At 43.1% G+C, this 27,745-nt stretch overlaps 1 protein-coding gene and 1 long non-coding RNA gene across 6 annotated transcripts in view; both read right to left on the reverse strand.

Annotated features, from left to right (window-relative positions):
• Window positions 1–238: 238 nt before the first annotated feature.
• Window positions 239–15,658, reverse strand: LOC121479463. Its single transcript, XR_005984731.1, has 3 exons — window positions 14,781–15,658; window positions 13,842–13,912; window positions 239–582 (listed from the first exon to the last, which is right to left on the reverse strand). It is a non-coding gene; the product is annotated as an uncharacterized LOC121479463 (long non-coding RNA).
• Window positions 15,659–20,566: 4,908 nt separating this feature from the next.
• IGSF5 (immunoglobulin superfamily member 5) overlaps window positions 20,567–27,745 on the reverse strand; it is a 44,639-nt gene continuing 37,460 nt past the window's right edge. For all 5 annotated transcript variants that reach the window (XM_041735090.1, XM_041735089.1, XM_041735088.1 and 2 more), the window contains one exon: window positions 20,567–21,593. In XM_041735090.1, the coding sequence (XP_041591024.1) occupies window positions 21,498–21,593 (96 nt within the window). In that variant the 3' untranslated portion in view covers window positions 20,567–21,497. The remainder of the gene's footprint in view (window positions 21,594–27,745) is intronic.

Consider the following 27,745-nt stretch of genomic DNA (forward strand, 5'->3'; position numbering starts at 1 on the left):
ACCATTTTCAAAATAAAAATAAGCTGTTTTTTTTTTTATTTTTTTTTATTTATTTTTTTTTTATGACAGTCACAGAGAGAGAGAGAGAGAGGCAGAGACACAGGCGGAGGGAGAAGCAGGCTCCATGCACCGGGAGCCTGATGTGGGATTCGATCCCGGGTCTCCAGGATCACGCCCTGGGCCAAAGGCAGGCGCCAAACCGCTGCGCCACCCAGGGATCCCAAAAATAAGCTGTTTTATGGGGAATTTTTACTTATTTTGAGCATCTGAAAGTGACCAATTCAGATGCTCTGTATTCATTTCCTGGGGCTACCATTAACAAGTACCCACAAAGTAGATGGTTTATAAAAACAGAGATGTATTCTCTCACAGTTCTGGAGACCAGACGTCTGAGGTCAAAGCATCAACAGGGCCATGATTCCTCTGCAGACACTAGCAGAAAGTCCTTACTTGTCTCTTCCAGTTCTGGTTGTTGCTGGCAGTCCTTGGAGTAGCTTGGCTTTTAGCTCCATTACTCTTGTCTCTGCTTGTCTTCACTGACCGTTTTCCCTGTGCATCTGCATCTCTGTGTTCAATTCCTACCTTTGTAAAGACATTAGTTATTGCAGACTTACGGCCCATCCTAATGACTTCATCTTAACTTGGTTATATCTGCAAAGACCCTACTTCCAAATCAAGTCCCATACACAGGTTCTAGATGGACATAAGTTCAGGGAGGAAGCTATTAAACTCAGTACATGCTCTAAAAGATTATGCTGATATCTGAGTGCATTTATGTAAGAAACCTCTTTCTTGGGCCACCTCATAAGGATCTTCTGTCTTTCTCTCTCCCAAGAAGGTTGAGGTAGAGATCACCCAAAAGGAACATCGAAGCAACCTAATGGAAGAGCTGATACACTCACTCTTTCTATTATTAGTCCCATTGTCTTTTCTGGTTCCAGTCCTGTGACAATGTTGTTCACCAGTTTCAAGTGTTTCTACTTCAGCCAATACCCACTGGGATTATTTTAATGGTGATGTTAAATTAAAGGAATTACTTGAGAATCACAATCACACTGTGACAAATGGTTGAGGGTATTTGCTAAGTTGTTAAATCAAGTGTACGTGCTAACCACATATACAAGTACGTGTTAGGTTCTCACGTCCATATTATGCCCTTAGGAAACACACAATACCTTCCTAGCTGGGGAGAACAGGTTAACTTTGCAGTCCTGATCTTGTAATCTGTGGATAATGATGTAAGGTCTTATTCTTGCCTGCATAGCAAATTTCACAGACTCACTCTTCATTTTATTCAGCATCTAGTTGTTCTGTTACTGGGCTCTGCTGCTATTGCCAAAAATGATCTTCCTCCTTATTTATCTAAGGAAACCAGTAAGAGGCTAGGGTAGTTATCTAGACAAGAGGTAATAGTGGCTTGGGCCATGGTGACAGCCATAAGCATGGGCCAAGTGGACGAGTTGGGGAAGTATATTATGGAGATAGAGATGGCAGGACCTGCAAATGTATTCAGATGTTAAAATAATGCAAAGAGATGCATCAAGAATTGCTTCTAGATTTTTTTTCATTTTATGGTGGGGATCACTAAAAGTTCTATTTGGGGCTTTTGGGTTTGAGAGGCATAATAGACATCTAAACAGAGATGCCAAGGGGACAGTTGTGTATATGAAACTAGAGCTCAGGGAAGAAGTCAGGGGTGAAGATAAATGTATAAATCATCAGGATATAGATGGTGCATAAAGGTGTAGAACCATGATAAACCACCTAAAGAGAAAATGTAAGCAGCAGAAGAAAAAAGACCATGGACTAGGCTTCTCCAACATGAAACCTGTAATAACAAACAATAAAGAAAGCAATTAAAGGAGAAGGAAAATCAAGAGAATGAAACAACATGCAAGCCAAAGAGAAAAATGTTTCAGAAGAAGAAAGTGGTCAGTGGGTTCAAATGCTGCCAAGAGGCACCAGTGAGAGAACTGGTGTGGCTCTCTTGGGTCTTAACAAGATGGCGGTCATTGATGACCTTGACATGAACTGATTCCTTGCTGTCCTAGGGATAGAAGCTGGATTGAAGTGAGAAGAATAGAACATGAGGGACTATACATATAAAGTGCAGCTCTTACTACAGAGCCTGGCACTTCGTAAGCTCTACTAAATGTCATCACATATCACATATCATTATCCATTATAAGGCATGTCTCCTGTGCAGCCCCATGTGACTCCGAAGTTGTAGATTGCTACTGATAGAAATATGAAAATCAACACTCATGCCAAATTGCTACTTCATCCAGGAAAAAGAGTAAAAGAGTAAATAGCAGAGTAACTTGACCAGGACAAAATAACTATTTTTAATAGATAAATAAAGGTAAATTTCTATTTTGCAACTGTAATTTAAAAATGGCCAAAACTATAGGAAAACTCAGGATGTACACAAAGAAGGCTACAGAAGCTTGAGCCCTGCTGTGCCACTGGGTCCCAAAGCATAAATGGAAGGAAGTGGATGGTGACATATAGGAGTTCTGCTGGTCATGTAGACCCAAGGACACGCCTGCCAGAATTTCCTCCCCATGTGAAGGAGTTGTTCCATGAATAAGTTGGGATTTTTTTTAAACATTTCATGCCCTGATGTCTCAGCACTTCAGCGATGTCATCAGAAATGAGAGATGCTAGATATGTTACTTAATTGGAAGGTCATGCTCAGTGACCTTTCCTGTAGGCTGTGACAGCATGGTACCAGCTCATTTTGTACACAGGAGGAGGAGAGAACCCTCTTCCAGCCATCATTATCCTCAAAAACTCTGTAAGTTCAGCAGAAAACCAAAGGAGCAAGCAAAATGCTGTGACCTCTTGCCCCTCTGAGCCCCAGCACCCTGAGGCAGCAGCTGACTAGCTCCATCAAATGCTCCCCTGTTTGATCTGCCCCTTGGGCTCTGATTCTGCTGTGTTGGGAGATGTGCAACATGCCAGCCCAATCCAGCGCCATTGCCTTCCATGGCCCTACAAAGACCCTTCACCCAGGGAGCCTGATGACATGTTACTCTGTCTGGTAAAGAATTAATTACACACAAAATTGAGAATATCTCTCTCCACTCCTTCTCCTAGTGCTTAAGGTATAGAAGAAATGGATTTATCAAATCAAAGACTCAGATACTGTCCCTCACTTATTCATTCAACAAAAATATATTGAACCTTAGTATATACCAGAATCTATTCTAACCAGCAATGCACAAAACAGTAATATACAAGATATACTTTTAGGGGCCCTCAAGAAGTTTATTGTCCAGTGGCAGAGACAAACAGCAAACTAGCAAAGGAATGAGTCTATAATACTCATTTCAAGTTCTAGTAATAATACTACCAAGAATAATACAGCGGCAAAGGAATAAAGGTAGTAGTAGGACAGGGGCCAATTATAAATACGGCTGACAGAGAGGTCCTGCCCCTAGGGATACCATGTTAGCATGACCTGATGAAATCAGGGAGATAACCTGGTGAATATCTGGGAGAAAAGCAAGGATTCAAGAAAAAGAGCACTGCGAGGATAAAGCTCTGATACAGGGATGAGTTTGGTGTATTTTAGAAATTGCAGTGGAGCAATTTAGAAAGTGTGGTTGGAGCAAAATGAGAAGGAAGGAGCGAGCCTGGAAGAATTCAAGATCATAAAGTTACACAGGCATTAGGCATGAAGAGATGTGAGGACCCAGATTTTTTTTAAAAATTGACTTTTTTCAAAATGTGTTGAGAGACTTTTAGAGGAACAGAAGAATGACATGATCTGATTTATATATTAAAATATCACTTTAGAGGGTGACTGGGTGGCTCAGTTTGTTGAGCATCCGACTCATGATTTCAGCTCAGGTCATGATCTCAAGGTTCTGGAATCAAACCCCATGTCAGTGAGGAGTCTGCTTGAGGATTCTCTCTTCCTCTCTCTCTGCCCCTCCTCTTACTTGCACACTCTTGCTGTCTCCCCTCCCCCCATCTAAAATAAATAAGTAAATCTTTAAAAATAAAATATCACTTTGGTTATCTTGTGGAGTAGAAATAAATAGGAAACTATTGCCAATGAGTGATGATAGCGCCTTCCACAAGGTGATAGTAACAGAGGCTGTATTTTAGTTTCCCACTGCTGCTGTGACAAGTTACCTCAAACTTAGTGCCTTGAAACATTAATTTATTAGCTTACAACTCTGTAGGTCAGTAGTCCAGAAGAGTTTCACGATGCTAAAATCAAAGTGTTGGCAGGGTGGCATTCCTCTCTGGAGGCTCCAGGGAAGAAACTGTTTCCTGTTCATTTGAGATGTCAGAACTCAGTTCCTTATGGCTATAGAGCAAAGGATTCTGTGTCCTTGTAGGCTGTGAAGTGAAGGCTGTCCCAGCTTCCAGAAGGTGCCACATTCCTTGGCTCATGGCCTCCTTTTCTTCATATTCAAAGCCAACAGCAGCATTTGACTCATACCCACATCATATCTCTCTGACCCATCTTTCTGCTTTCCTCTTCCATTTTAGGGACTTGTGTGACCCAGATAATCTAGGATAATCTCCCCCTCACACTCTGTGATCAAGTCCCATCTGCTTAGCCCCTGTTCCCATGTAAAGTGACATTCATAGGTTCTGGAGATTACATAATTGACATCTTTGGGGGGGGGTCACTATTCTGCCTAACATAGAAGTGGTGACAAGTGAATTCCAGATGTGTCTAAAGGATATTTCCAATAAGACATTGGATGAAAGATGTGAAGAAGAGAACCAAAGCCATGTGCCCAGACAATAGGTTGTATCATTTCTGACATGTGGAGCATTGAGGTCAGAGAGAAATCTAGTATTGATATGCAGATTTGATGTGGTCAACATCCCAGTGAGATGCCACATAGTAAATTGGATAACAAGTCTGGCATTCAGGGGGAGGTCAAGGATAAATATAAAATGTGGAACTATCAGCCATGAGACTAATGAAATGTGAAATGTGAAGCCATCTAGAAAGAGACTGTACCTTGAGAATCTAAAACTCAGTTCAGAATGAACCAAGATTTAGACATCACAGGAAGTGGAGAATCCCAAAGAACAAACAACAACAACAAAAAAAAAAAAACATAGAAGAAGTTAATACGGTAGAAGGGGAGAATGGAGCTTCAGGGAAACCATGGAGATTTAAAGGAGGAAGCAATCAACCATGTCAAATGCCACCAATGGGTCAAGCATGATGGAGAGTGACAAGTGTCCACTGGGTTGGACAAGATGGTAGTCAATGGTGGCCTTGACTGGCATGATCTCAATGTGGAGGACAAAATCTTGATTGGAATTGGGAAATGGGATAGTGGGAACCGTGATTTGGAGCAACTCTTGTGAAGAGTTTTGCTATAGAGAATAGCAGATGGGGTTAGTGACTAGAGGGTCAAACAAACAAGGATGATGCTTCAGTGCAGGCAATAGAGTGTGCTAGCTAATGAGAATGATTCAGGAGAGAAGGAAAAGCCAACCATGCAGGGAAGCCAACTGGCATGGCCAAAGAAGACAGGATCCAAGGCACACTGGAGCAGTGGGCACAGCAAAAGTAGGCTTTTTACCACAAGAGAAGTAGGGTGCATGAGTCAGACCAAGGCTGATATTGGGCTGACAATTTGGCAGGGAAAACATAAGGTGGTTCTCCTTTCATTACTCAGTGAAATAAAACAATATCATCACCTGGGGGCAATTATTGTTCAACAATAATCATTCCCTTCCCCCAATATCTCCGTCTGAGGAGTAGACTTTCCCATCATAGTGGGGGGTGGGGGGGGCTTGGCTTTGTGACTTAATTTGGCCAATGGAATGTGAATGAATGTAAGGTGAACGGAGAAACAAAATGACCTAGTCCACCTGGTCTTGGCCCCTTTGCTTCTGCTATAGCCATGAGAAGAATGTGGCCCCTGGTTACCAATTACTACCAGGATAATGGTAGGACGCATGGAGGTACACATGGAACAAGCAGCCTGGCTGATCCACAGACCTGTAAGTATGGTCACAAATTCCTAGCCACTGGGATTTTGTACTTGTTTGCTACAGAACAAAAACTGACTAATACATAAGGGTATGAGCAATTTTAAGGAGAGAAGAGAAAGTATGAAATAATTATCTCTGTATAGGTGAGGGGAAAAAATGACAAGAGAAAGTAACAGGGTAGCTGGGCAGTGCTGAAGAGCTATGTGAGGTTGTGTGATGAATTCAAAACAGGAACAATTAGCACCACATGCTGCCAATGGAAGCAGGTGTGAAATACTCAGAAAATCTACTGTACTGAAGGCTGGAGTTTTGCCGAGCAATGTCAGGAAGGTCAAGGAGCTGAGGGTGTGTGTAAGGGAATGGTTATATTTAAGGTCCATGAACTCTAAACTGGGCGGAAAAAAGGAGTCATGAGGAGTGAAGAAGGACTGCTAATACATTGGTGGTCCCAATGAAGACTAAGGATCATGGGAGCAGAAGGACTACAATAAGTGAAGATAAGAGGGGAGCCTGGGTGGCTCAGTCGGTTAAGCATCCAATTCTTGGTTTCAGCTCAGGTAATGATTTTAGGGTCATAAGATCAAGCCCCATGTTAGACTCCTGTTCAGCAGGCAGTCTGCTTGAGATTCTCTCTGCCCCTCCCCTTCCGCCCCTCCTTCAAAAAAAAAAAAGAAAGAAAAAAGAAAAGAAAAGAAAGAAAAAAAGAAAAGAAAAGAAAGAAAAGAAAAGAAAAGAAAAGAAAGAAAAGAAAAGAAAAGAAAAGAAAAGAAAAGAAAAGAAAAGAAAAGAAAAGAAAAGAAAAGAGAGAAAGAGAAAGAAAGAAGTGGGGAGTCTGAGCAGAATATGTTCAGAGTTTAAATTTTGGAGGCCTAAGAAATGATCAAAGCAATGGGTAGGGAGTAGAGTAGAGAAGAAATGTGTATGCACAGTGAGGAAATGAAGGACCCAAGAAGCCTGAGTGTGGTGGTTTGACAGGAGTGTTCAATCACCAAGAACTGGAGCAGTGTGGAAGACAATGTTCTGTGTTCAGAATCCATGGCTGCTCACATTCAGTTGAAGTTGATGTGAGTTTCCAGAACAAAGACAGACTAATTATTACTTCTAATAACCACCCTCCTTCCTCACATCCCCCAGTTGCCCCTGCGGTAATACAATGAGATGCAATTAGAGCTACGTCAGATGTCCCCACACACACACTGTGGTCCACAAATAAAAATATAAATCTGAGTGGCTACATAAAATGGCTTGTGTCCCAGTCCTCCTCCTGCTCTGAAAAAGGAAAATAAAATTTATTTCCTGCCTAAGAAAAACCAGAGTTGGACAGTAGGTATAGTAGTAAAAACAGATTTTATTCAGAACTATTAAGATGGGGGGAAAAATACTTTACTATACACCAGGCTTAACTCTGATACAGCATAGACAAGTGGAAATTATAGCCAAGGAGCAGGTTGTGAGGCAGTGGATAAAACATGTCTAAGCAGAGTAGATAAAAAGTTTTCAGGGCTAAAGCAGATTCTGGCAAAACTGACCTGACAGGATTCTTGCTGAAAGCAGGCCGGGTGATCAGACCCTACCTGGGGTGGGAGGTGAAGATGAGGAACCTGAGGAGACATCCAGGGTGGGTGCTGTGGTTAAACTGACTTGGCAGGGTTCTTGCTAAAACTAGATTTTACAAGGAAGTATACAGACTGGTCTAGGAGAAGGTTCAGGAGCCTGACTAAAGTTTGGTCAAGCAAAGAATCTTTGTCACTCCCTAGTGTAAATAAATTCTCCTTGGAAAGGATCCTGAGTTCTTACCCTGTGGAATGTAAATAAATGATTCCAAGAGGAAGAGATTAGTGTCTCCGGCTTCAGAACCCATGGATGGCCCTGGGTCTCATCCCCACCTTGAACTGTAAACATACACTTCCAGGGAGGCAAATCTCTCCGGAAAGTTCTCCTTGTCTAATCACACTTCAACTTCCAAGGCTTGTTCTTTTAGCCAGGCCTCAAGTTTAATAAAATTTGCTCAGAATGCTCTAACTGTGCAGAAACATAAAAATATTTTCTCTACAGTTCCCCAGATAATAATAACGATGGAGTGTCCAAGTTTCCATAAAAAAAAAGTGACCAGAAGACGAGCGGAGGACTGTGACAGGACAGTATGGTGTGATGACTGGTTGTACATGTTACAGGGCACCCCAATATTTGGTTGAACTTTCTTCTAGGTATGTCTGTAAGGGGGTTTCTGGATGAGATTAACATTTGGATCAGTAGGTTGAGTAAAACAGAATGCGGCCTCCCATTAGAGGAGGCTGCATCCAATCGTTGAGGGTTCACATAGAACGAAAGACAGAATAAGAAAGAATCTTTTCTCTCTGCCTCGTGGTCTTTGAGCTGAGACGTTTGTCTTCTCCTGACTTCAGTCTCCGATTCGGACAGGATTTTACACAAATTTGCTCTCCTAGTTCTCAAGTCTTTGAACTCAAACTAGAACTACACCCTTAGCTCTCCTGGGTCTTCACTGGCCCATTACAGATTTTAGACTCCTCCATAATCATGTGAGCCAGTTCCTTACTGCAAATATGTAGACAATATATCACATATTTTTTTCTAATATGACATTATAATATTTTCTATTAGAGGAGGTTGGTTCTCTTTCTCTGGAAAACCCAGCCTAATACGTATGGTAATGGAAGGTATCTGACGAGGCCAGAATTTTTGAGGAAAGTAGGAAGAAAATGGTAGGGAAGAGGCCATGAGAAACAGAAAGGATGTCCACCCTCCTCCCAGTCCTGTGCTCCACGGAGAATGAGAGAAGAAATAGCCAACACTCAAGAGGACTACAGTGTCCCCGGGGGAGAGCAGATCTCATTCTGAGAAAGAAGAAAACTCTCTGAGAGCTTGAAGATCCAGGAAATTTTGCTGGTACCAGATCACATTTCAGAGGACACAGTAGAATGTTTTGAGCGTTAGGGAAGGGGTGAGAGACTGAGTCCTCTTAAAAGATATAAAGAATCTTGTGAGGCACAAATCAGGATGGGAAAAGGCCACTAAAAGTCTTGGGGCTCTGGTGGAGAATGACCTAAAGAGAGATACACATACTGAGTGATAAGATTGTTTCTGTTGGTCTTTTAGGAGAAATTTGGTAAACCAGCTCTCATTTCATCTCAAGCAGGGAGGCTGGGGAAGGGAAGGCCTTGCTAGGATTGCCAGGCCCTGTGCACCCCTCCCCCTTAATTGCTGCAATGAGATGTGAGGCAGAGACATGTAGTGTCACTTACAGAAATCTCTGGCTGAACACTTGGCCAGGACTGAGGGGCTCCTACCAGGTGACCTGTTTCCATCAGACTCAATCCAAGTCACCAGCAACCTGCTTTTAACCACCAGGAGAATGAAAGGCGAAGGAAACCCAGCACTTTGATTACATAATGGAAGATGATTCATGGTCAAAGTTCTCCAAAGAGGATCTGGCCATTCAGAAAGCCTCCCTCAGAAGATCCTCAGGAACCATCACACACTAATTATGGAAGAACCAGCCAAGGGTAGGTCCTTCCTAACGTTTCCCACCTTCCCCACTCTGGATTCCACCCTGCTCCTCACTGACACCTGCTCTTCACTGGTCCACTGTCTGCTGCTTGGACTGTCCTCTGACCCCTGGGAATGTTACTTCCTCTTCCAGTGACTCCTTTCCCATGGTGCCCTTCCTCTCTTGCACAGTAAATCAGTACAAACCCACCACTTTGCTGTTGTCTTCCATCCTTCCCTTCTGCTTATGCACATCACACACTATGTCTCTTTATCCGTTCCTCCAACATGGCTAAAATCCTGCCTTCCAACAACAAATCTTTCAAGCTGCCTAAAATGTGTGTTCTTCTCTAGAAAACATATTCAGTGTAGCGTTGGCCATGGTTCCATGTCCAAGTCATCTCTGGAGTCCCACTCTAGCCATAGATGCTCTCTCTTATCATCATCTCTTCCTAAAGGTAAGCAGTACTTGAAACCCGTTTCTCCCAAGGAATTCACCATTACAGGAAAACAACAGCAAAATCTCCCAGCCACCCTCCCCTAAACATGAATTCGTAACCACACTCACAACCCTACCACTTGGTAATGACACTAATCGCTCACTCTTTTAAACATTCATTTAACTGTTTTCCTGGTTGACTCTACATTACTTAACCTCTCCCCTCAGTAGCGTCTTCTATATGTAAGCTTTTAAGAAGCCACATATCATAGCTTTATATTATGTAGTACCACATTCAGACAGATGTTACTATTTTTATCTTGATGATGAAGTAAAAAGTCAAGGGTATGTTGGTGCTATCCTAAGCCATGACCAACAGTAGCCATGCAGATGCCCTCCACCACAATTGGCCATTGGACTTTGAAACTCAGAATTGTGCATTTTCCAGAGAATGGATCTAAATTTTGCATTTTTCAGGTTGCGGTTGCACCTGCCCTTGTCTTCTATGAAAAGACATATGAGTTAAAACATGTTACCCTCATTACTTTTTAAGTCTAGTTAGTCCTATAGGTCTTTAAGAGAACCGCTTGCATAGCCATGACAATGGAAGAATGCTCGTCAATGCCCCCAGGCTTCTTCATTAATTTGTTTCCTTATAATTATCATGATCTAAGTGCAGCTGCAAGGACTGCACACTTTCTCAACAGTTTACCAAAAAAAAAAAAAAAAAAGGCAAGACTTAGACTATGGGAGTCTTGAGATCAGAAGCTTGAGTCCTCCCTCTACTCTCTTCTGATCTTGGCTTGTTTGGCTATGGAGTCAGATAGGAAAAGGAAGGGGGAGACAAAGTCACTTGATGCTCCTGGTACTGCAAGTCTTGTCTCCCTGATGCAGTGTCATAGATGCAGTGAAGAGTTCCCAGTGCACTCAAACTCATCCTGCACTGTGCAGCACCCCATCTCAGGCAGCCACCTGAGCCTCCCCTGTTTGTACCCCAGAATTTTCTTGGCAGCTGGGAGGAAGGGAGGAAGACGTTAATGTCCCCAGTCAGTGGGAATGGAGCACATGAATAAACCTGCTGTCCTTCAGGTGAATCTTTCTGGGGGTACCCATGCTCCTTGCAGGAGCAGCCTGGGCCTGAGCCCTCATGTCACAATTGCAAGTCCTATTGGCTTGTGTGTATTATGGATAACATCCATACCCTCTACCTTCCCCCTCCCTACCTCACTTCCCTACTCCCTAACTCTTGCTTCCTGAAATCACCTTCTTTAGAGGTGAACTAAAACCCACCCACCCCCCCATCAATTTTGCTGTGTGCATATGTCAGGAAATTGGGCAAGGAGGCAACTGGATTCATGAGCCAATTTAACATTAAGTGACAATTTTGGATCATCTGAAAATTTCCCTATTCCCTCTAAAAGTCCTGATCTGTACATTGACTGCAATATAGCCAGTCTTTGAGGAAATATCGACAAACCTGAGAAGCAGAGAAGATGTATTTCTCTTTCAGATGATGTAACTCATGTGAGAATCCAGGGGCAAGTCCCTAGGGTGCCACCATGAGCAGTAGTCAGCCTTAGAACAGCACTTTGACAAAACCAATGATTCAAAAAGTCCATGCAGACAGTACCTTATTCTTTGCATCCTAAGAAACCTTGGAAAATCAATAAATGTTCATTGACTGACTGCAGCTTCGACTGAAGACAGCAACAAAGGCTCTGAAGCAAAATCTGATCCTCCATCCAAGTGATACTCCCGTGGTCCCAGAGCAGCTATCGCAGGGGGAACCAAGGGTTCGTCTTCAAAGTCGGATCATCTAATGATAGCCAATCTCTCCTTGGCTATTCATTTTTAATTTTTACATAATTTTCACTCCTCATATTTGCCAACACACATGACAGAAAAGTGTTGCATTGAGGTTTTCCTCTCTGTGTTTTAAACTAATGCAAATCTAGTGAAAGCAATTAAGTATTCAGAGAATACTCCTTGTGTATTAAAGACACAGAAAAATATACTTTGGGAAAATGTCTGCTAAAATATTTATAGGGTTTAGTCACGAATTCTTATAACTCCAGGGGTCTTTTAGTTTGAAGGGTTTTGGGCTTTCTTGGGTTTCGGTTTGGTTTTAGTCATGTGGTCATATGTACATGAAAGGGCTGATCTAAGAGAAAAAAAGAGGGAAATGTCTGAATTTGGTTACTGCTTTGTTATTGATGAGCTTAAAGATACAAAATTCATGAATTTTATTTGTGGGATATCAGTGCTAAAATCCGACATATATCTGCATAAATTATCTACATGAAGGAGTGCATTTGAATATCCTGTTTATAGATGACAGAAAAGTCCTTCAGAGGGGGTCATACAGAGAAGTTTGTGTAAATGGCCAGAAGAAAATGTAGGTGACTTCATTACGGGCAAGAGCATTTATGGATAATTAATGCCTGTGTAATGTGTAAAAGGGGTTGTAGTGGTCTGCTCTGGCTGTGTGCTCACATGGCCTTTCTGTGGGCACACGCTGGGGATGGGAGTGGGGAGAGGGAGCTGGTGCCTCCTTCTCCTACAAGAACACTGTAGGGTTAGGGGCCCACCCTCATGGCTCTGTTTAACCCTAATTATCTCCCCAAATCCCCACCTCCAAATGCCATTGTAATGGGAATTAGGGCTTCAATACATGAATTTGCAGGAAATACAATTCGGCACATGAAAAAGGTCATCCCCTTCCATGCACTAATTTCTCTTTTTAGAATCTATCCTAATGTCCTGTTCTCAACTATCGAAAATACATGCATAAAAAAAATCTTCCTTGCAAAAAAAAGAAGAAAAAATGGGGGAACTAACCTAAAATGTGCAACAGCAGGAAAAGACATAAGCATGACAAATCCACTCTAAGAATTATTATGTAACCTTTAACCATGGCAACCATAGTGACTGCAGCAATGGGGAAACACTTATAATAGGATGAGAGGTGATTTTTTTTAAGTGGGGAGGCTTGAGTAAATCTAGTTAAGATGGAACTGGGTTTGGGTTTAGTTCTTGGTATCATTATGGACTGAATTATTTCCCCCCAAGAGCTATATGTGTTGAAGCCCTACCCCAGCACTTCAGAATGTGACTGTATTTGGTGACCCGACCTTTACAGAAATGATGAGGGTAAAATGAGGTCATAAGGAGTGTACTCTAATCCAGTCTGACTGGTGTCCTTATAAGAAGAGAAAGAGACACCAAGAATGCATATGCACAGAGGCACAGCCATGTGAGGACGCAAGGAGAAAGTGGCCACTCAAGGTCTCTCCAGCCTCCCACCCTGGTCTTTCTGGAGAGTTCCTGATGGAGGTACAAGGAACAGAGTCTGTGAGTGCATGTGAATCCTCTTGCATCTGCTGCTCCCAGGGTCTCTGTGCTGACACGCTGGAGTCCATCCTGGGGCCAGGTGTAGTTACTTAAAATTTTAGCTGATTTCTTTGAAACACTTCTCTAGTAGAGGGGGCTTCCTCCTATGCTCTGCCAACTGCTATGTCCTGCCTTTGCTGGGGGGGAAGGGCTCCGTCTCTTTGGGTTTCAGGCTACCCAGTTGCCCTGTGATCTTAGCTCTCTGACTTCTGATGGCTCCAGGAAAAGCTACAATTTGGTACTTTCTCTAGCATGTTCTCACTGAAGTCCGGGTGACATTCTTTCCAGCTGTCTACACCCCAGGCAAAAGTAGAACCGCTCTCCAATGTTAAGCAGCCAGTTTGCTGCATGTAAATACTGAATTCAGCACCAGAAGCTGCAAATAGACAATGTCAAGCGCAGTGCTATAAAGGTCTCCCGCGAAGCTCTGATGTCACTGATAATTCTCCAACGCTCAAAACATTTTCAAGAAATGTGTAAACATCCAGGTAAAAGGAACACAGCTGGAAAGAGAAGAAATCCATACCTGAACATGCTAACTTGGAGGCTTCCTCTTCTTGGCTTTTGCCAAACCTCCTCCGGAAGTCAAATGTGATGCTATGGGAATGGGGGAGATGCAGAGACACCGTGAGGCTAGAAGGACATTAACAGATAGTGGAAAAGCTCTTGCCCTTTCGAATGCAACACCAGTTTGATAACAATTATTCTGCAACGCCTGTTTTACCATTCTGAAATTAAATTCATAGGTAACTTACCTGTATACCTAAATTTCAAGATTAAATAAAACTCCAACATAACGCCCTGTATATGGTATAAAAGAGGTTTAACAGGAAGCTGTTTATAAGACAGCAAAATGCAATGCTCAGTGGAACTCCATGTAGGACACAAGAAACAGTCAAATCCCTGCCTCCACACTGCGAATCACCAGAATGCGGCAGCTATAACTCTAGAGCGATCGCTGGGTCTCATGACAGCAGCTCAGATACTGCAGGTGGTGGTGCTGCTGGTGATGCAGTTTGCCAAAATGGCAAACCGCCCTGGATGAAGCTCCTCGCAAAGCCAACCACAGTCTTTCCAAGGTCATCGCATTTGTGGAAAATTTGGTTCCTTAGATGCACAACAAACACATTCTATGCTTTTACTTCTTGTGACACATTTACAGCGAAACATAAGCTCATATAAACAGATCTATCACTATCATTTTAAAGAAACCTGCCCTCAACTGGAAGCCACTGGCACCTGTCAATCATTAAGAACTTCAAGCACCCAACCATGCTCACACTTTTTACCAATGGGATTTAGCTCACACGAGTCAGGTGACATTCCCAAGGTCACCTGCGCAGCAAGCCCAGTTGCTTCTCTCTAGCTGTTTCACCTGGATCGTGCTGCTAGGAGCCTCCAGGCCTCCAAAAGAGAAAATCCAACTCAACAATGACCCCTGACCAAGAAAACTCATGGTGATTACCTTAACAGTGTGTGTCTCTAGCAGTAGGTGGATGCTTGTGCCTCCTTCGTTTGTGGCATCAGGTGAGACAATGAGTGGAAAGTGGCTGCTAACGTGCATCAGTTCATGGACCTTGACAGCCTAGGGATTTCAAAAACATGTGAACAATTGCCTAAAAACAAAATCAAGGTTCATGTGCCCTCACTGCTTTTGGAATAAATCATTCATTCGGCAGGTATTTATGGACTCCCATGGAATGTGCCTGCCCTGGTGGAAGTAGTGCCCGGGCTGCAAGGGAGCAAGGCAGACATGGAGCTGCCCACCCTCACAGAATCTAATGGGAAAGGAGGCATTCAGCAAATCGTTATACAAACAATTATGTCACCAGGTAGCACAATGAAGACATCTAAGGTGATGTGTTAACACAGTCCAGGCATCAACCCAACAGGGAGTAGGTTTGTTAGAGTTGCATCAGGGAAGCACAACACTCCGAATAACACAGAGTAAGGGATTCATTATAGGGACTCAACTTCACCCAATGATAGGAGATGCTGGGGAAGTAAAGGCCCAGAAGGGGAAGGTGAGAGGATCAGGAGAGTCACTAACCAGGGACTATGAGGTGAAGCCCACAAGGAGTCCATGGCAAGCTCCTACCTCTGCTTCCAGATGGGCCTGTAGTCATTGCCATCAGCAGGAAGAGTTGGGACCACAGGGATGCAAACTTGGACCTGCGAAGAAAAACTGGGACCCCTGCCTTTCTCCCAGCTCTCCTAACCCCCATGACACAGGCACCTGTGGAAACACACAGACACAGCACATATATGCACACACACATGCATATGCACAACACACACACACATACCACACACACAGAGCTGCAAACACACACACACAAAGCATACACCTGCATGCACACCACATACATGCATACACACATCCCCACTGCATACCCACACATGCACACCACATACACATACCACACAGAGAGAGATGCAAACACAACCATAGCACACACACATGCATGTACATCACACACACACACCACACAACTGTGAAGATGCAGAAGGGATGGGCACATTCTTCCAACACCTGCTACTGCCAGGACACAAGCCTTCAGGCTAACCACATTTCACCTATTCCCACTCTATTTGCATTTTACAAGGAAAAAAAAACTAGACCAACTATAATGTTTAGAATCAGTTTTTGACTTAGACAATAATTTGCTATTATTTGAACTACCTCAGACTTTATTAGCCATGAAATTGAAGCATAATATTACCAATTGTTCTCAAATTAAGTTACCCTATAAAACACCATACTTTCTTAAGGTTCCTGAACAGAAATATAATCAATACATTCTGTGCTGTATTTCTCCCCCCAGGCTTTACTGGAATCGCTCATTTTCTGCTCTGTCAGCCCAGTAGGATTAGACGCCGGTCATGAATCTCTCAGTCTGAAGCCATTGGCTGGGCAGTAATTCTCACAAATCCTCCCACCAGTCCGTGGGTTCCAAATCCCATTGTGTTGCTAGAAATACCGTGCCTCCACCAACGAAGGAGGGAAGGCAAATGTGAGGTGGCTTGCAGCCCAGGACCCAGCCTGCCGCTTCCCACTCTGCATTTCGCCCAGGTCCGGGGAGACACTGGAGCGCCCGCTTCATAAATGTTGGAGGGTGTGCCTCACCCGAGGCCATGGCCCGTGGCGGGATTTACAGGCTGAACTGGGTGAGAGTTAAATACTTACCATCTGCAGATGAGCACAGCTCTCTCCCCGGGCAGCAGGGACGGGGGATGTCTGCACACACTCACGTGAGAGGAGCTTTGGTCCCAACAGCTGGGCCATGTCAGGGGAGGACGGGGCAGGTGTGTATGTGCGTGTGTGTGCATGCGTGTGTGAGCACCTCTCTGAAGGTAAGCACCAGGAAGAGACTTCAGGAGCCCATCAATCCCTTTGTTCTACTGATGCGTCATCAAAGCCGTGACCCTCTCAGGTTCAGTGCAGCCAAATTCCTCTCTTTCCCCCCAGTGGTGTCCTCTCTTGGTAAGTGGATTCAGGGTTACGGAAAGGAAAAAGTGGAATGCTGCTCAGCCGTGCGTCTTTGCCCAAGACTCTACAAACACGTTCTCCATTCCTTGATCTCTGTTTCATAAATGTTGCCAGATGCTCCAGGCAGGGTATCTCCCACCTGCCTTCCATCCACATTCATTTCCTGCCCTTCTCCATCCTGTATGGATGACATCAGCTGACCCCATGGACCTCTGGCTCTGGTTGTGCTCGGTCAATGGGAGGCACGAGCAGGAGAGTGAGGAGAAGGAGTCTTGGTCACCTCACTCTCCACTGCCAGGTTTCCTACTTGGCAGCAACCCTGTACCTAAGGCCCAGCAACTGGCAGAGGCCTTCTCTGGACCACTCTAGCCACCTCTCCCTGTCCTGTCAGCCCCATGGATAATAACAGCTCCTCAGGTCCTGCCCCAGTCCTTTTTTTTTTATTTTTTTTTACTTTTTTTTTTTTTTACTGGAGTTCAATTTGCCGACATATAGCATAACACCCAGTGCTCATCCCATCAAGTGCCCCCCTCAGTGCCCGTCACCCAGTCACCCCCACCCCCTGCCCACCTCCCTTTCTACCACCCCTTGTTCGTTTCCCAGAGCTAGGAGTCTCTCATGTTCTGTCTCCAGTCCTGCTTGACACCCTGTCTATCCCATTCTACTGACCCCCGACCCTTCCTACCATCCTGTCCCCCCTATCCCTTTCATCTCTGCTGCAAGTTCTCACAGGGAGAGCCGTCCTCCCCCTTCACACGGGATGGAGCAACATCTCCCTTCACAACATCCCGAGCACTTACATGGCATGATTCGGTTGCTGACACAGCATCTCCTATATGCTTGGCAGCACCCATTCACGCTTTTGGTCATCAGACTCTCAGGGTCTGGCAAGGCAACTTCAGCAACTCTAACGGTGTCCAAGGTCAGGGCCACACAGAGTGAAGGAAGTGCATCTATTCAATCCCTCCAATTACTTTCCATGTGTTGATGTTACCACTTAGGCCCTACTCTAAGTAAACTGTGGAAGGTCCCTGAGTTCAGGGGCAGGCTTGGAATCTGACAGAGGGACCAAGGTCAAAGATGCCTGGAAGGATGGACAGTGTTTTTGCACTGCTAGGATTTATGACACACACCTGTGAGAGATACTAGTTAAAGTAAACCTGCACCTCATAGCCACCCCTTAGCAGTCACCCCATCTGCCTTTCTGAGGAACACCCTTGGCTGTGACATTTTGCTGTGACTGACCCCTCTCACCTCATCCCCCTGAGCTTGCTTCAGCTCTCAGCAGTGCAGAAGTAAGAGATGAATTTACCACATCAGCAAAATACCATTTTCAGCTGAGAGCTGCCTTGGGGTTTACAGGGTTCCTAAATAGAAGCTGGCAAGTATACAGACATAACACTAACAGAAAACACCGATTGAGTGTTTGTGTAAAAGAGGCCACCCTTGGCCCATCAAGGTCATTTCTAAGTAGCTAGCTCCAGGTCAGCACAGTCCGATAGAATTTTCTGCAGCAGTGAAACCTTCTACCTGCACTGTCCAACCCAGTAGCCACTGGCCATGCATGGCGACTGAGTACTTCACCTGTGGCAAGAAAGTGGATCTTGTCTTTTATTTACTTTCAAATAACTTAAATGTAAATAACCACACATGCTAAGGTTTTGGACAGCGCAGCCACAGATAGCTCTGTTCAAATAACTTGCCACCTCTTGTGCAGTAAACACTGGCTGGGGATTCCTTTGAGAAGCCTTAACTTCCAGAACAAGCTACTGTAGGAAAGTAGAAAAACACAGAAAAACTTCCCAGAGTCTGATAAATATTTTGAGAGTGATTCAACACGCACAAACCAAGTCGGAGACAATTCCATGAAACTCATTTGGCACCGGTCTGCAGAGTTCAAAACTTAAAGTTCAAGCATATTCTACATGCGACTCCCGCTGACTCCTAAAATAACCACAGAAATATGATTCTTATAGAAGGCAGATGACGAATATTCGTTACACTTCGATATACTGTCTTTCTCAATATTGACCTGTTTGATCTGAATATTTACAAAATGCCTACAGAATGCTAGCTTCTGTAAAGGTTACAAAAGTCATGGATGACATGATATTTGCCTTGTCTTGGGATCTAGGCTCTGTGGTGGTTTAAGGAGAGCAAACCATGAAGTGAAAAGTATGGTGTTCACTCATTGAACAGCTCTGCCCAAAGGGTCTCAGGACCCTTGTCTTTCCTCTTGACTTGTACCCATTCAGGATAGTGGTGGGAGACAGAAGAGTGAAGAAGAAGCTATATTAAGCAAGAGACTCATTTTTAGGCAAGTGAATTAGCAATTTTTTCCATATAAATTACCTTAAGAAAGTGACTCAGCAATAAGCATGGGTTTTAGAAATTTTGTATTTTAGCTCTACTTCAGAGAAAATAGGCAGCCAACTCCCTCACTTTAGGGACATAATCCTAGAAGAGATGACATTTTTTTCAGGATCCTCCAAGCAGTGGTGATACTCAAAATATTTGACAACCAGTACAGCATGAACAATAGCCACTCAGAACAGATACTGTATGAGCACCGTGGGTCAGAAGAGACACCTGCCACAGCCCCATTTGTGCCAGCAATTAGCCCTGGAATTAGTAATAACCAATTCCAAGAGGGGGCTCAGGGTAGAGGCAGCATGTTTAAGATCATAAAAATATTTTCTAAATCATGGTGGTACATAGTTTTGTACTAATCCATTGAGTGGATTAGCAAGCAGGAGTGTTAAGTGATAAGAAACATCACCCTGATGAATTCACATCATTTAAGGAATCACTAAAATCTTAATACATCTTGAGGTAAAAGGTGACCTGTGAGGAAGGGGCAGATAGTGATTTGAGGGGCCTGGGGAGGCCGGGGTGCTCTAGGGGGCTAGTTCTGCATGTCCCCACTCAAGGCTCATATACTTTGTGAAAAGTACCCAGGCTATATTACCTACACTTTGTGTGCTTTTCTGGACTTCTACTTCAATCAAATATTTTTATTAAGCAAATAAAGCTAAAATGTCATAGGCAATTATAAATCTTCAGGATCATGTCAAATGAGAAGAGCAAGCTATGAAATGAGGTTTATGATGATCCAAATCTCACGAAATGCACATGTGTATGCATCTATGCAAACACGTGTGTGCGAACAGACACATACTTACCTAACAACACCTAATTCTGAACAATAGAATTAGGGGTGATTTCAAAACCATTTTTTAAAACTGTGTTTTTAATTTTTTATAATAAACAACTTTGACTGTAAAGAAGGAAATATGTATATTATTTTACTGTAGAAGGAGCCTGGGAGCAGCTGGAGTTTTTGTAGAGCCAGCACAGGGCAGGGAAAGCAGGTAGGGTATGTGGGTCCTGATGAGCCACCCCGCCTTTCCTCCCCAGACCTAATGTTTGTTCAGCACCCAGCATATACTAGCTCTTGTCATCAATACTTACTAACTCTAAAGCAGCACTAAAAACAAAATAAATAAATAAATAAATAAATAAATAAATAAATAAATAAATAAAGCAACACTAAAATCCCAACACATTTTAAAAGTCACATTCCACGTTAGCAGGACCATAGTTGGGTGTGTTGTTAATTACTGTCTCTAATTACTAAGCATCATAGAAATCTGTACCAACTGGCATAGCACTCAGCCAAATAAATAATAGTCCTGCCTCTGGGGTAAACATGAAGAGATGGGCAGGAGATGCACTGACAATATCTACACACAGAATAAATATGTAGAAAATGCAGTAATTTTATTCTTCATAACTACATTCATATTAACTTTATGAGGCAAATGTAATCAAAGACGAACATGAAGATATGATTTTATTTACAGACATTTCTAAGGTTTCACTTGTTAGAAATGCTTGATTCCTAAATATCATGATTCCTTAAACTATTACCTGAATAGTAAGGAATTAAGAAAGGCAATACATACCGCTTAGTGTTTTCTCTTTTATTTCTTAAAGAACATGTTATCCATTTCCAGTTTTTTCACAGCATTTGTGACATGTAAGGTACATCCCCCACAAAGTATAATCCACATCTAACCCATTGGACAACACGAGAACAAGACTGATAAGGAGCAGATAAAAGTGAATGTCTTCATATAAATATCCAATGATGAAATATTTCACAATATGCATATCGGCTTTGATTTTAATCTTACTCCTAACCCATAAATTCTGATTTTCCAGGCGATCCTAGATTTCTGTTTGATCCTAATGTGTATGCTCTTTTTTCATGGATAATATACAATAATGCCCCATATATTAAACATACATAAATATCATCTTTATATGATTTAAAATAAAAAAATATTTAAAAAGTCATGGTAGGATATAGGCTTATCTGCCATTTATTGGATTAGCAAGGAGTGTTGAGTGATAAGTAAATTAAGATGATGAATTTGCAGCTTTTACTTAGTTACTTGGTGGAATTCACTAAAATCTTGAAACATTTTTGAAAGCCAAATTCTACTTTGGAAGGTGAGGAAATAGACTCCTTCTCTCACTACGAAGTGTCCATTCAGATTATTCCGGCTTCACTGTTTCCTCGTACCACTGGCAGAGCAGGAGCCCACGCTTGGGGCAGAGAGGAAGGCCTGTATTTGTGTGATGCAGGTCTTCAGCCTCGTGCAAAATGGAACTGAAGGGACATCTTCACTAGACCAAAGTCACGTTCCTGACAGTCCTAGGACTGGTCATGATGAAGGAAACCTGTGGGCGACCTACCGGTCCTGGCCACTGATGGTCACGTCCCTGGTGACAAAGAGAAGATGGATTTAATCAATGGAGATGAATGTAAAAGGCACACTTGAGCAGAGAGCTCCACTCATCAGATAAGATGAAATGTGAGGGCCCAGAGAGGAACCAAAATGTCAACACACGTCCTTCCTTTATTTCATTATTTTCAATGACCACACACTCTAGAAGTTTCTGAGTTCAGGGCCTAATGAGCAATGCAGGTCAAAGAATCCAATATTTGTTTGTATGAAGGCAAATTAATAGCAAAGACGCATTGTTCCAATTTGTTTTCTTTTTTTTAACTCTTCCTATGGAAATTCTAACTTCTGTATGAAAATATAAAATATTTCTAACCTTCTTTAAAAACATACTTTCCTTCTAAAGGCAAGGGACAAATTTGAACAACCCCCTGTACAGGTCACTCCACTGTCCCCTCAGGCAGCCGTGCTGCTGCCTCCTCTCAGAAATGTAGTCTTTGCCATTCTCATTGGGAAATGTGATCCCAAGCAAATCACATACTCCTCCAGAGGGGCCAATGCCTGCTGAAGAGTACTGCCATACTGCAAAACATGCAATATGTTTTCCTGCCAGTCCTGAGAGTGTCGGCTCAGATTCCAGGGCACTGCAGCTGCATTGCACACCCTAAATAATGTAACTGGGCACCATGCATTATTTAAGTTGCAATGGAATGTCAGTAAGTCTTGAGGATAGAATCACTCTGGTACATGGTCTTAACTTAGTGACTCCCAGTCCCACAGGGCGAACAGGAAGCTGGTGGAGCCACCTCAGCAACATGCTTTAAGAACTGGGCTTCCACTGTGAATACGCTTGACATTTTTGCAGTTGTTGTTTGCCTTTGTTTGCCCGGCTGGGCTGCACAAAAACATTGCCGTTTTCTAAATTTACCAAGAGTGTATTTCTGTTTATCTCAGGAGGGTGGTGATTAGCGGGGAAGACTTGATCCACATTTCAAGTCGTTCATGCGCTCACCCTTCAAAACTGACAGACTCAGGAGAGAAAGAAACAGAGTTTCCCAAAATAAACAGAAAAATGGACTGGCAGTGAGTTGAGGCCTGGAAAGAGGAGAGGAGAAGGAGGGCTCTTTGTGTTAACTATTCATTAAGATGCAAAACATTTGCAAAGCCCATGAGTTTATATAAAAACAAAGGGTGCAAGAAGTTACTGTGGCTGAGTTCAAAAAGGGTGTTGCCTGTGTTCTCCTCTAGGATTTTGATGGATTCTTGTCTCACATTTAGATCTTTCATCCATTCTGAGTTTATCTTTGTGTATGGTGAAAGAGAGTGGTCTAGTTTCATTCTTCTGCATGTGGCTGTCCAATTTTCCCAGCACCATCTATTGAAGAGACTGTCTTTCTTCCAATGGATAGTCTTTCCTCCTTTATCGAATATTAGTTGACCATACAGTTCAGGGTCCACCTCTGGGTTCTCTATTCTGTTCCATTGATCTATGTGTCTGTTTTTGTGCCAGTACCACACTGTCTTGATGATCACAGCTTTGTAGTACAACCTGAAATCTGGCATTGTGATGCCCCCAGCTATGGTTTTCTTTTTTAAAATTCCCCTGGCTATTCGGGGTCTTTTCTGATTCCACACAAATCTTAAAATAATTTGTTCTAACTCTCTGAAGAAAGTCCACGGTATTTTGATAGGGATTGCATTAAATGTGTAAATTGCCCTGGGTAACATTGACATTTTCACAATATTAATTCTGCCAATCCATGAGCATGGAATATTTTTCCATCTCTTTGTGTCTTCCTCAATTTCTTTCAGAAGTGTTCTGTAGTTTTTAGGGTATAGATCCTTTACCTCTTTGGTTAGGTTTATTCCTAGGTATCTTATGCTTTTGGGTGCAATTGTAAATGGGATTGACTCCTTCATTTCTCTTTCTTCAGTCTCATTGTTAGTGTATAGAAATGCCATTGATTTCTGGGCATTGATTTTGTATCCTGCCACGCTACCAAATTGCTGTATGAGTTCTAGCAATCTGGGGGTGGAGGCTTTTGGGTTTTCTATGTAGAGTATCATGTCATCGGCAAAGAGGGAGAGTTTGACTTCTTCTTTGCCAATTTGAATGCCTTTAATGTCTTTTTGTTGTCTGATTGCTGAGGCGAGGACTTCCAATACTATGTTGAATAGCAGCAGTGAGAGTGGACATCCCTGTCTTGTTCCTGATCTTAGGGGAAAGGCTCCCAGTGCTTCCCCATTGAGAATGATATTTGCTGTGGGCTTTTTGTAGATGGCTTTTAAGATGTCGAGGAAAGTTCCCTCTATTCCTACACTCTGAAGAGTTTTGATCAGGAATGGATGCTGTATTTTGTCAAATGCTTTCTCTGCATCTAATGAGAGGATCATATCGTTCTTGGTTTTTCTCTTGCTGATATGATGAATCACATTGACTGTTTTATGAGTGTTGAACCAGCCTTGTGTCCTGGGAATAAATCCTACTTGGTCATGGTGAATAATTTTCTTAATGTACTGTTGGATCCTATTGGCTAGTAACTTCTTGCAAGATACATCCATGAAGGCAAAAGAAACAAAAGCAAAAATGAACTATTGGGACTTCATCAAGATAAGAAGCTTTTGCACAACAAAGGATACAGTCAACAAAACTAAAAGACAACCTACACAATGGGACAAGACATTTGCAAATGATGTATCAGATAAAGGGCTAGTTTCTAAGATCTATAAAGAAGTTATTAAACTCAACACCAAAGAAACAAACAATCCAATCATGAAATGGGCAAAAGACATGAGCAAAAATCTCACAGAGGAAGACATGGACATGGCCAACATGCACATGAGAAAATGCTCTGCATCACTTGCCATCAGGGAAATACAAATCAAAACCACAATGAGATCCCACCTCACACCAGTGAGAATGGGGAAAATTAACAAGGCAGGAAACCACAAATGTTGGAGAGGATGTGGAGAAAGGGGAACCCTCCTGCACTGTTGGTGGGAATGTGAACTGGTGCAGCCACTCTGGAAAACTGTGTGGAGGTTCCTCAAAGAGTTAAAAATAGACCTGCCCTACGACCCAGCAATTGCACTGTTGGGGATTTATCCCAAAGATACAGATGCGATGAAATGCCGGGACACCTGCACCCCGATGTTTCTAGCAGCAATGTCCACAATAGCCAAACTGTGGAAGGAGCCTCAGTGTCCATCGAAAGATGATGGATAAAGAAGATGTGGTCTATGTATACAATGGAATATTCCTCAGCCATTAGAAATGACAAATACCCACCATTTGCTTCAACGTGGATGGAACTGGAGGGTATTATGCTGAGTGAAGTAAGTCAATCGGAGAAGGACAAACATTATATATTCTCATTCATTTGGGGAATATAAATAATAGTGAAAGGGAATATAAGGGAAGGGGGAGGAAATGTGTGGGAAATGTCAGAAAGGGAGACAGAACATAAAGACTCCTAACTCTAGGAGTTAGGAAACGAACTAGGGGTGGTGGAAGGGGAGGAGGATGGGGGGTGGGGGTGAATGGGTGACGGGCACTGAGGGGGGCACTTGACGGGATGAGCACTGGATGTAATTCTGTATGTTGGCAAATTGAACACCAATAAAAAATAAATTTAATATAAAAAATATAAATAATAAATAAATGGTGTTTACCCTTCCCATTAGCTATAATTGTTAGTCAAAATTTCTAATTTTATTGATTAGTTTTGTCTTCACATGTTTTGTGGGCAGTTATGCCTGGGTTTACTGTACTTCACCAACAGAAACTCCTTTCTAGAAAGTAAAGTCGGAATGATGTATCCCAACTCTAAGTCCAGCCTGGATAGGGATCATCAGTGGAGAGAAGCCTCACATTTTGGTATACGCCAGTTTTGAACATCACTTTCTTGTTTTCCTTTCTGATCCTTCCTACAATTTAATACATGCTCTGGGGGCTCTACAACCTTAAATCTTGTTTTTCTTTCACGTAGAGTGAATGCAGTATGCTTTAGGACCCACCTAAACTACAGGAGGTTTAAAAAGTGTTCCCCCACGATTGTGAAGAACCTCAACCTTCGATTGTCAAGAACCTCAGCATCGAGACCCTTCCGTCTGACACTCATCACAGCATCACACAGCACCCCAAATTCCTCTCCATGCTTTTTGGCAAGTTGAAGTCATTCCCAGTGCACATTTGTAAGGAAAACCCCAGGACTCCGTGATGACTTGCCCTTAGGAACAGCGCTATACACATCCATTACATTTTTATGTTGAGTCATTAAAATATCATCCTCGAAGCAGATCACCTGAAGAACATGGTTAAAACACCCATTCTTTGACCCTATCTCCTGGAAATTCTAATCAAGAAAGGCTGGAAGAGACTCAGGACTTGGCATTTTAACAAACACCCAAAGAGCTTCTGGTATACTGCTCCACTGAGATTTACCAAGGGAGCAGCAAGGTACCAAGATGCAGGAACTTATAGGTGCTGGATGAACCTCCATGCTCAGCAAGCATTTCTTAGGATCCAGGATACTGGGCACATCCTTCCTTTCTGCCAGTTGATGGTAGGAACAAAGACTGCCCCCATCTCTCAGCCTCTAGTGAAAAGTCCCATGTTCAGGGAAGATCCTAATAGGGGAGTGGGCTTAGAGGTGGGGATGAGCAAGGGGGAGAGCTCCAGGCAGACAGCAAGTACTTTTTCCTGTGTTTACAGCCCAGAGCTATCAACACACCAGACTCATGTCAGCCTGTCCCTGAGCAGAGCCCTCCCCCCTCCAAAGCTTTCTCAGGGCTGTCAGTACTGAAAGTATCTGGACATAACAAGAGATTTGAAAAAGAGGCTTCTCAAGACATCTCAGGCTGATCTTCCCCAAGGCCAGTGGGTCTCTGGCGTTCTGGACCTCAATCAGAAGGATATTGATGGAGCAAGAGTTATGGAAGCTGGCACAGCAACAAATGGGGTTTGTAGTACATCTTAAGTATTAAAATTCCAGCTTCCTGTCTTAGTAACTGTTGGGTATAGAATGTAATTAAAATCATGGCTGGTGCTTCATGTTGAGGATGCAATGCATGGAGGCTCACCACAACCTGGAGATCAGACATGGGACTCTGGGTGGGGCTGAAAGTTGTGATCTTGAAGGTGAAGATGTGAATGACCCTGACACAATGCCTGCTCCTCAGAGCACTTCACTGGTCCCTAAGCCAGATGCACACTCAAGGCTCAGGGCTGGACCCTCCTCTACTTGCAGGGGATCCACATGATTCCGTTAAGGGCACAGCACCCTCCACCCCTGAAAAGAGTCCAGTACAACCCCTACCCAGTGTACTTAACATGAGTATTATGAATGCTCTGGGACACTAGCAAGCCATAACCATGGGTGGTTTGCAGATACTACTTGCAGATGGGTAAGTTGGTTGGTGGCAATGTCTTACTGTCCCTTCCAGCAGCCACCCATTTCCATCTTGCTATAAGGTAGCTAATTGGTCTTAGACCCAGCCACCTAGACAACCACCTCGTGTTGTCTTAAAACTCAGATGCACTCATGCTGCTCCCCAAGTCCACTGAGCCAGGTGGTCCACAGGTAGGACCAAAAAATCTGGTCATCCTAAAGGCCACATTGACAATTCCTATATGCAGCCCTTGGCCTTTCAGGCTTCCCCTTCTTTGGATGGTGTTTGAACAGGATACCCTTAAAAACCAAAGTGCCCAAGACTGCAAAGTATTAAAGTGGCAATCTGACATGGAATTATTCACTTTTCTTTGATGACTCAAAACACAATATTTGTACAAAGCATACTAATTTATACCAGTGTAATAATATTGCTTGTCATGACTAGATTGTGATTATCCATATGGGGACCATCTCTACTGTACATACATTCCTTGTATCTCCTTGCTTGTGACACCAGAATGCGAGACATGGAAGACATTCTGCACTTCAACAAATAACTTTTAATGAGCACCTGGGAATGCTGTGCTGGACTGCATGTGGTCCATGGCCACCCATTAGTTAAGATCTGAAAATGCTGAGCGAAAATAAGACCAGCGGGTTGAGCAGACGAGAAAGCCAGCATGAAGAGAGAACAAGAGTATGTACTCAACAGTAGCTGTGCTGTCGGCAAAGCCAAGATCACCCCACTGTGAGATCTATTAATACAAAATGGGAGCCTTGGCTGCTGATGTGTATG

The sequence above is a fragment of the Vulpes lagopus genome, chromosome 20 (genome assembly GCF_018345385.1).
Source record: "Vulpes lagopus strain Blue_001 chromosome 20, ASM1834538v1, whole genome shotgun sequence".
In the NCBI taxonomy this organism is placed as follows: Eukaryota; Metazoa; Chordata; class Mammalia; order Carnivora; family Canidae; genus Vulpes; species Vulpes lagopus.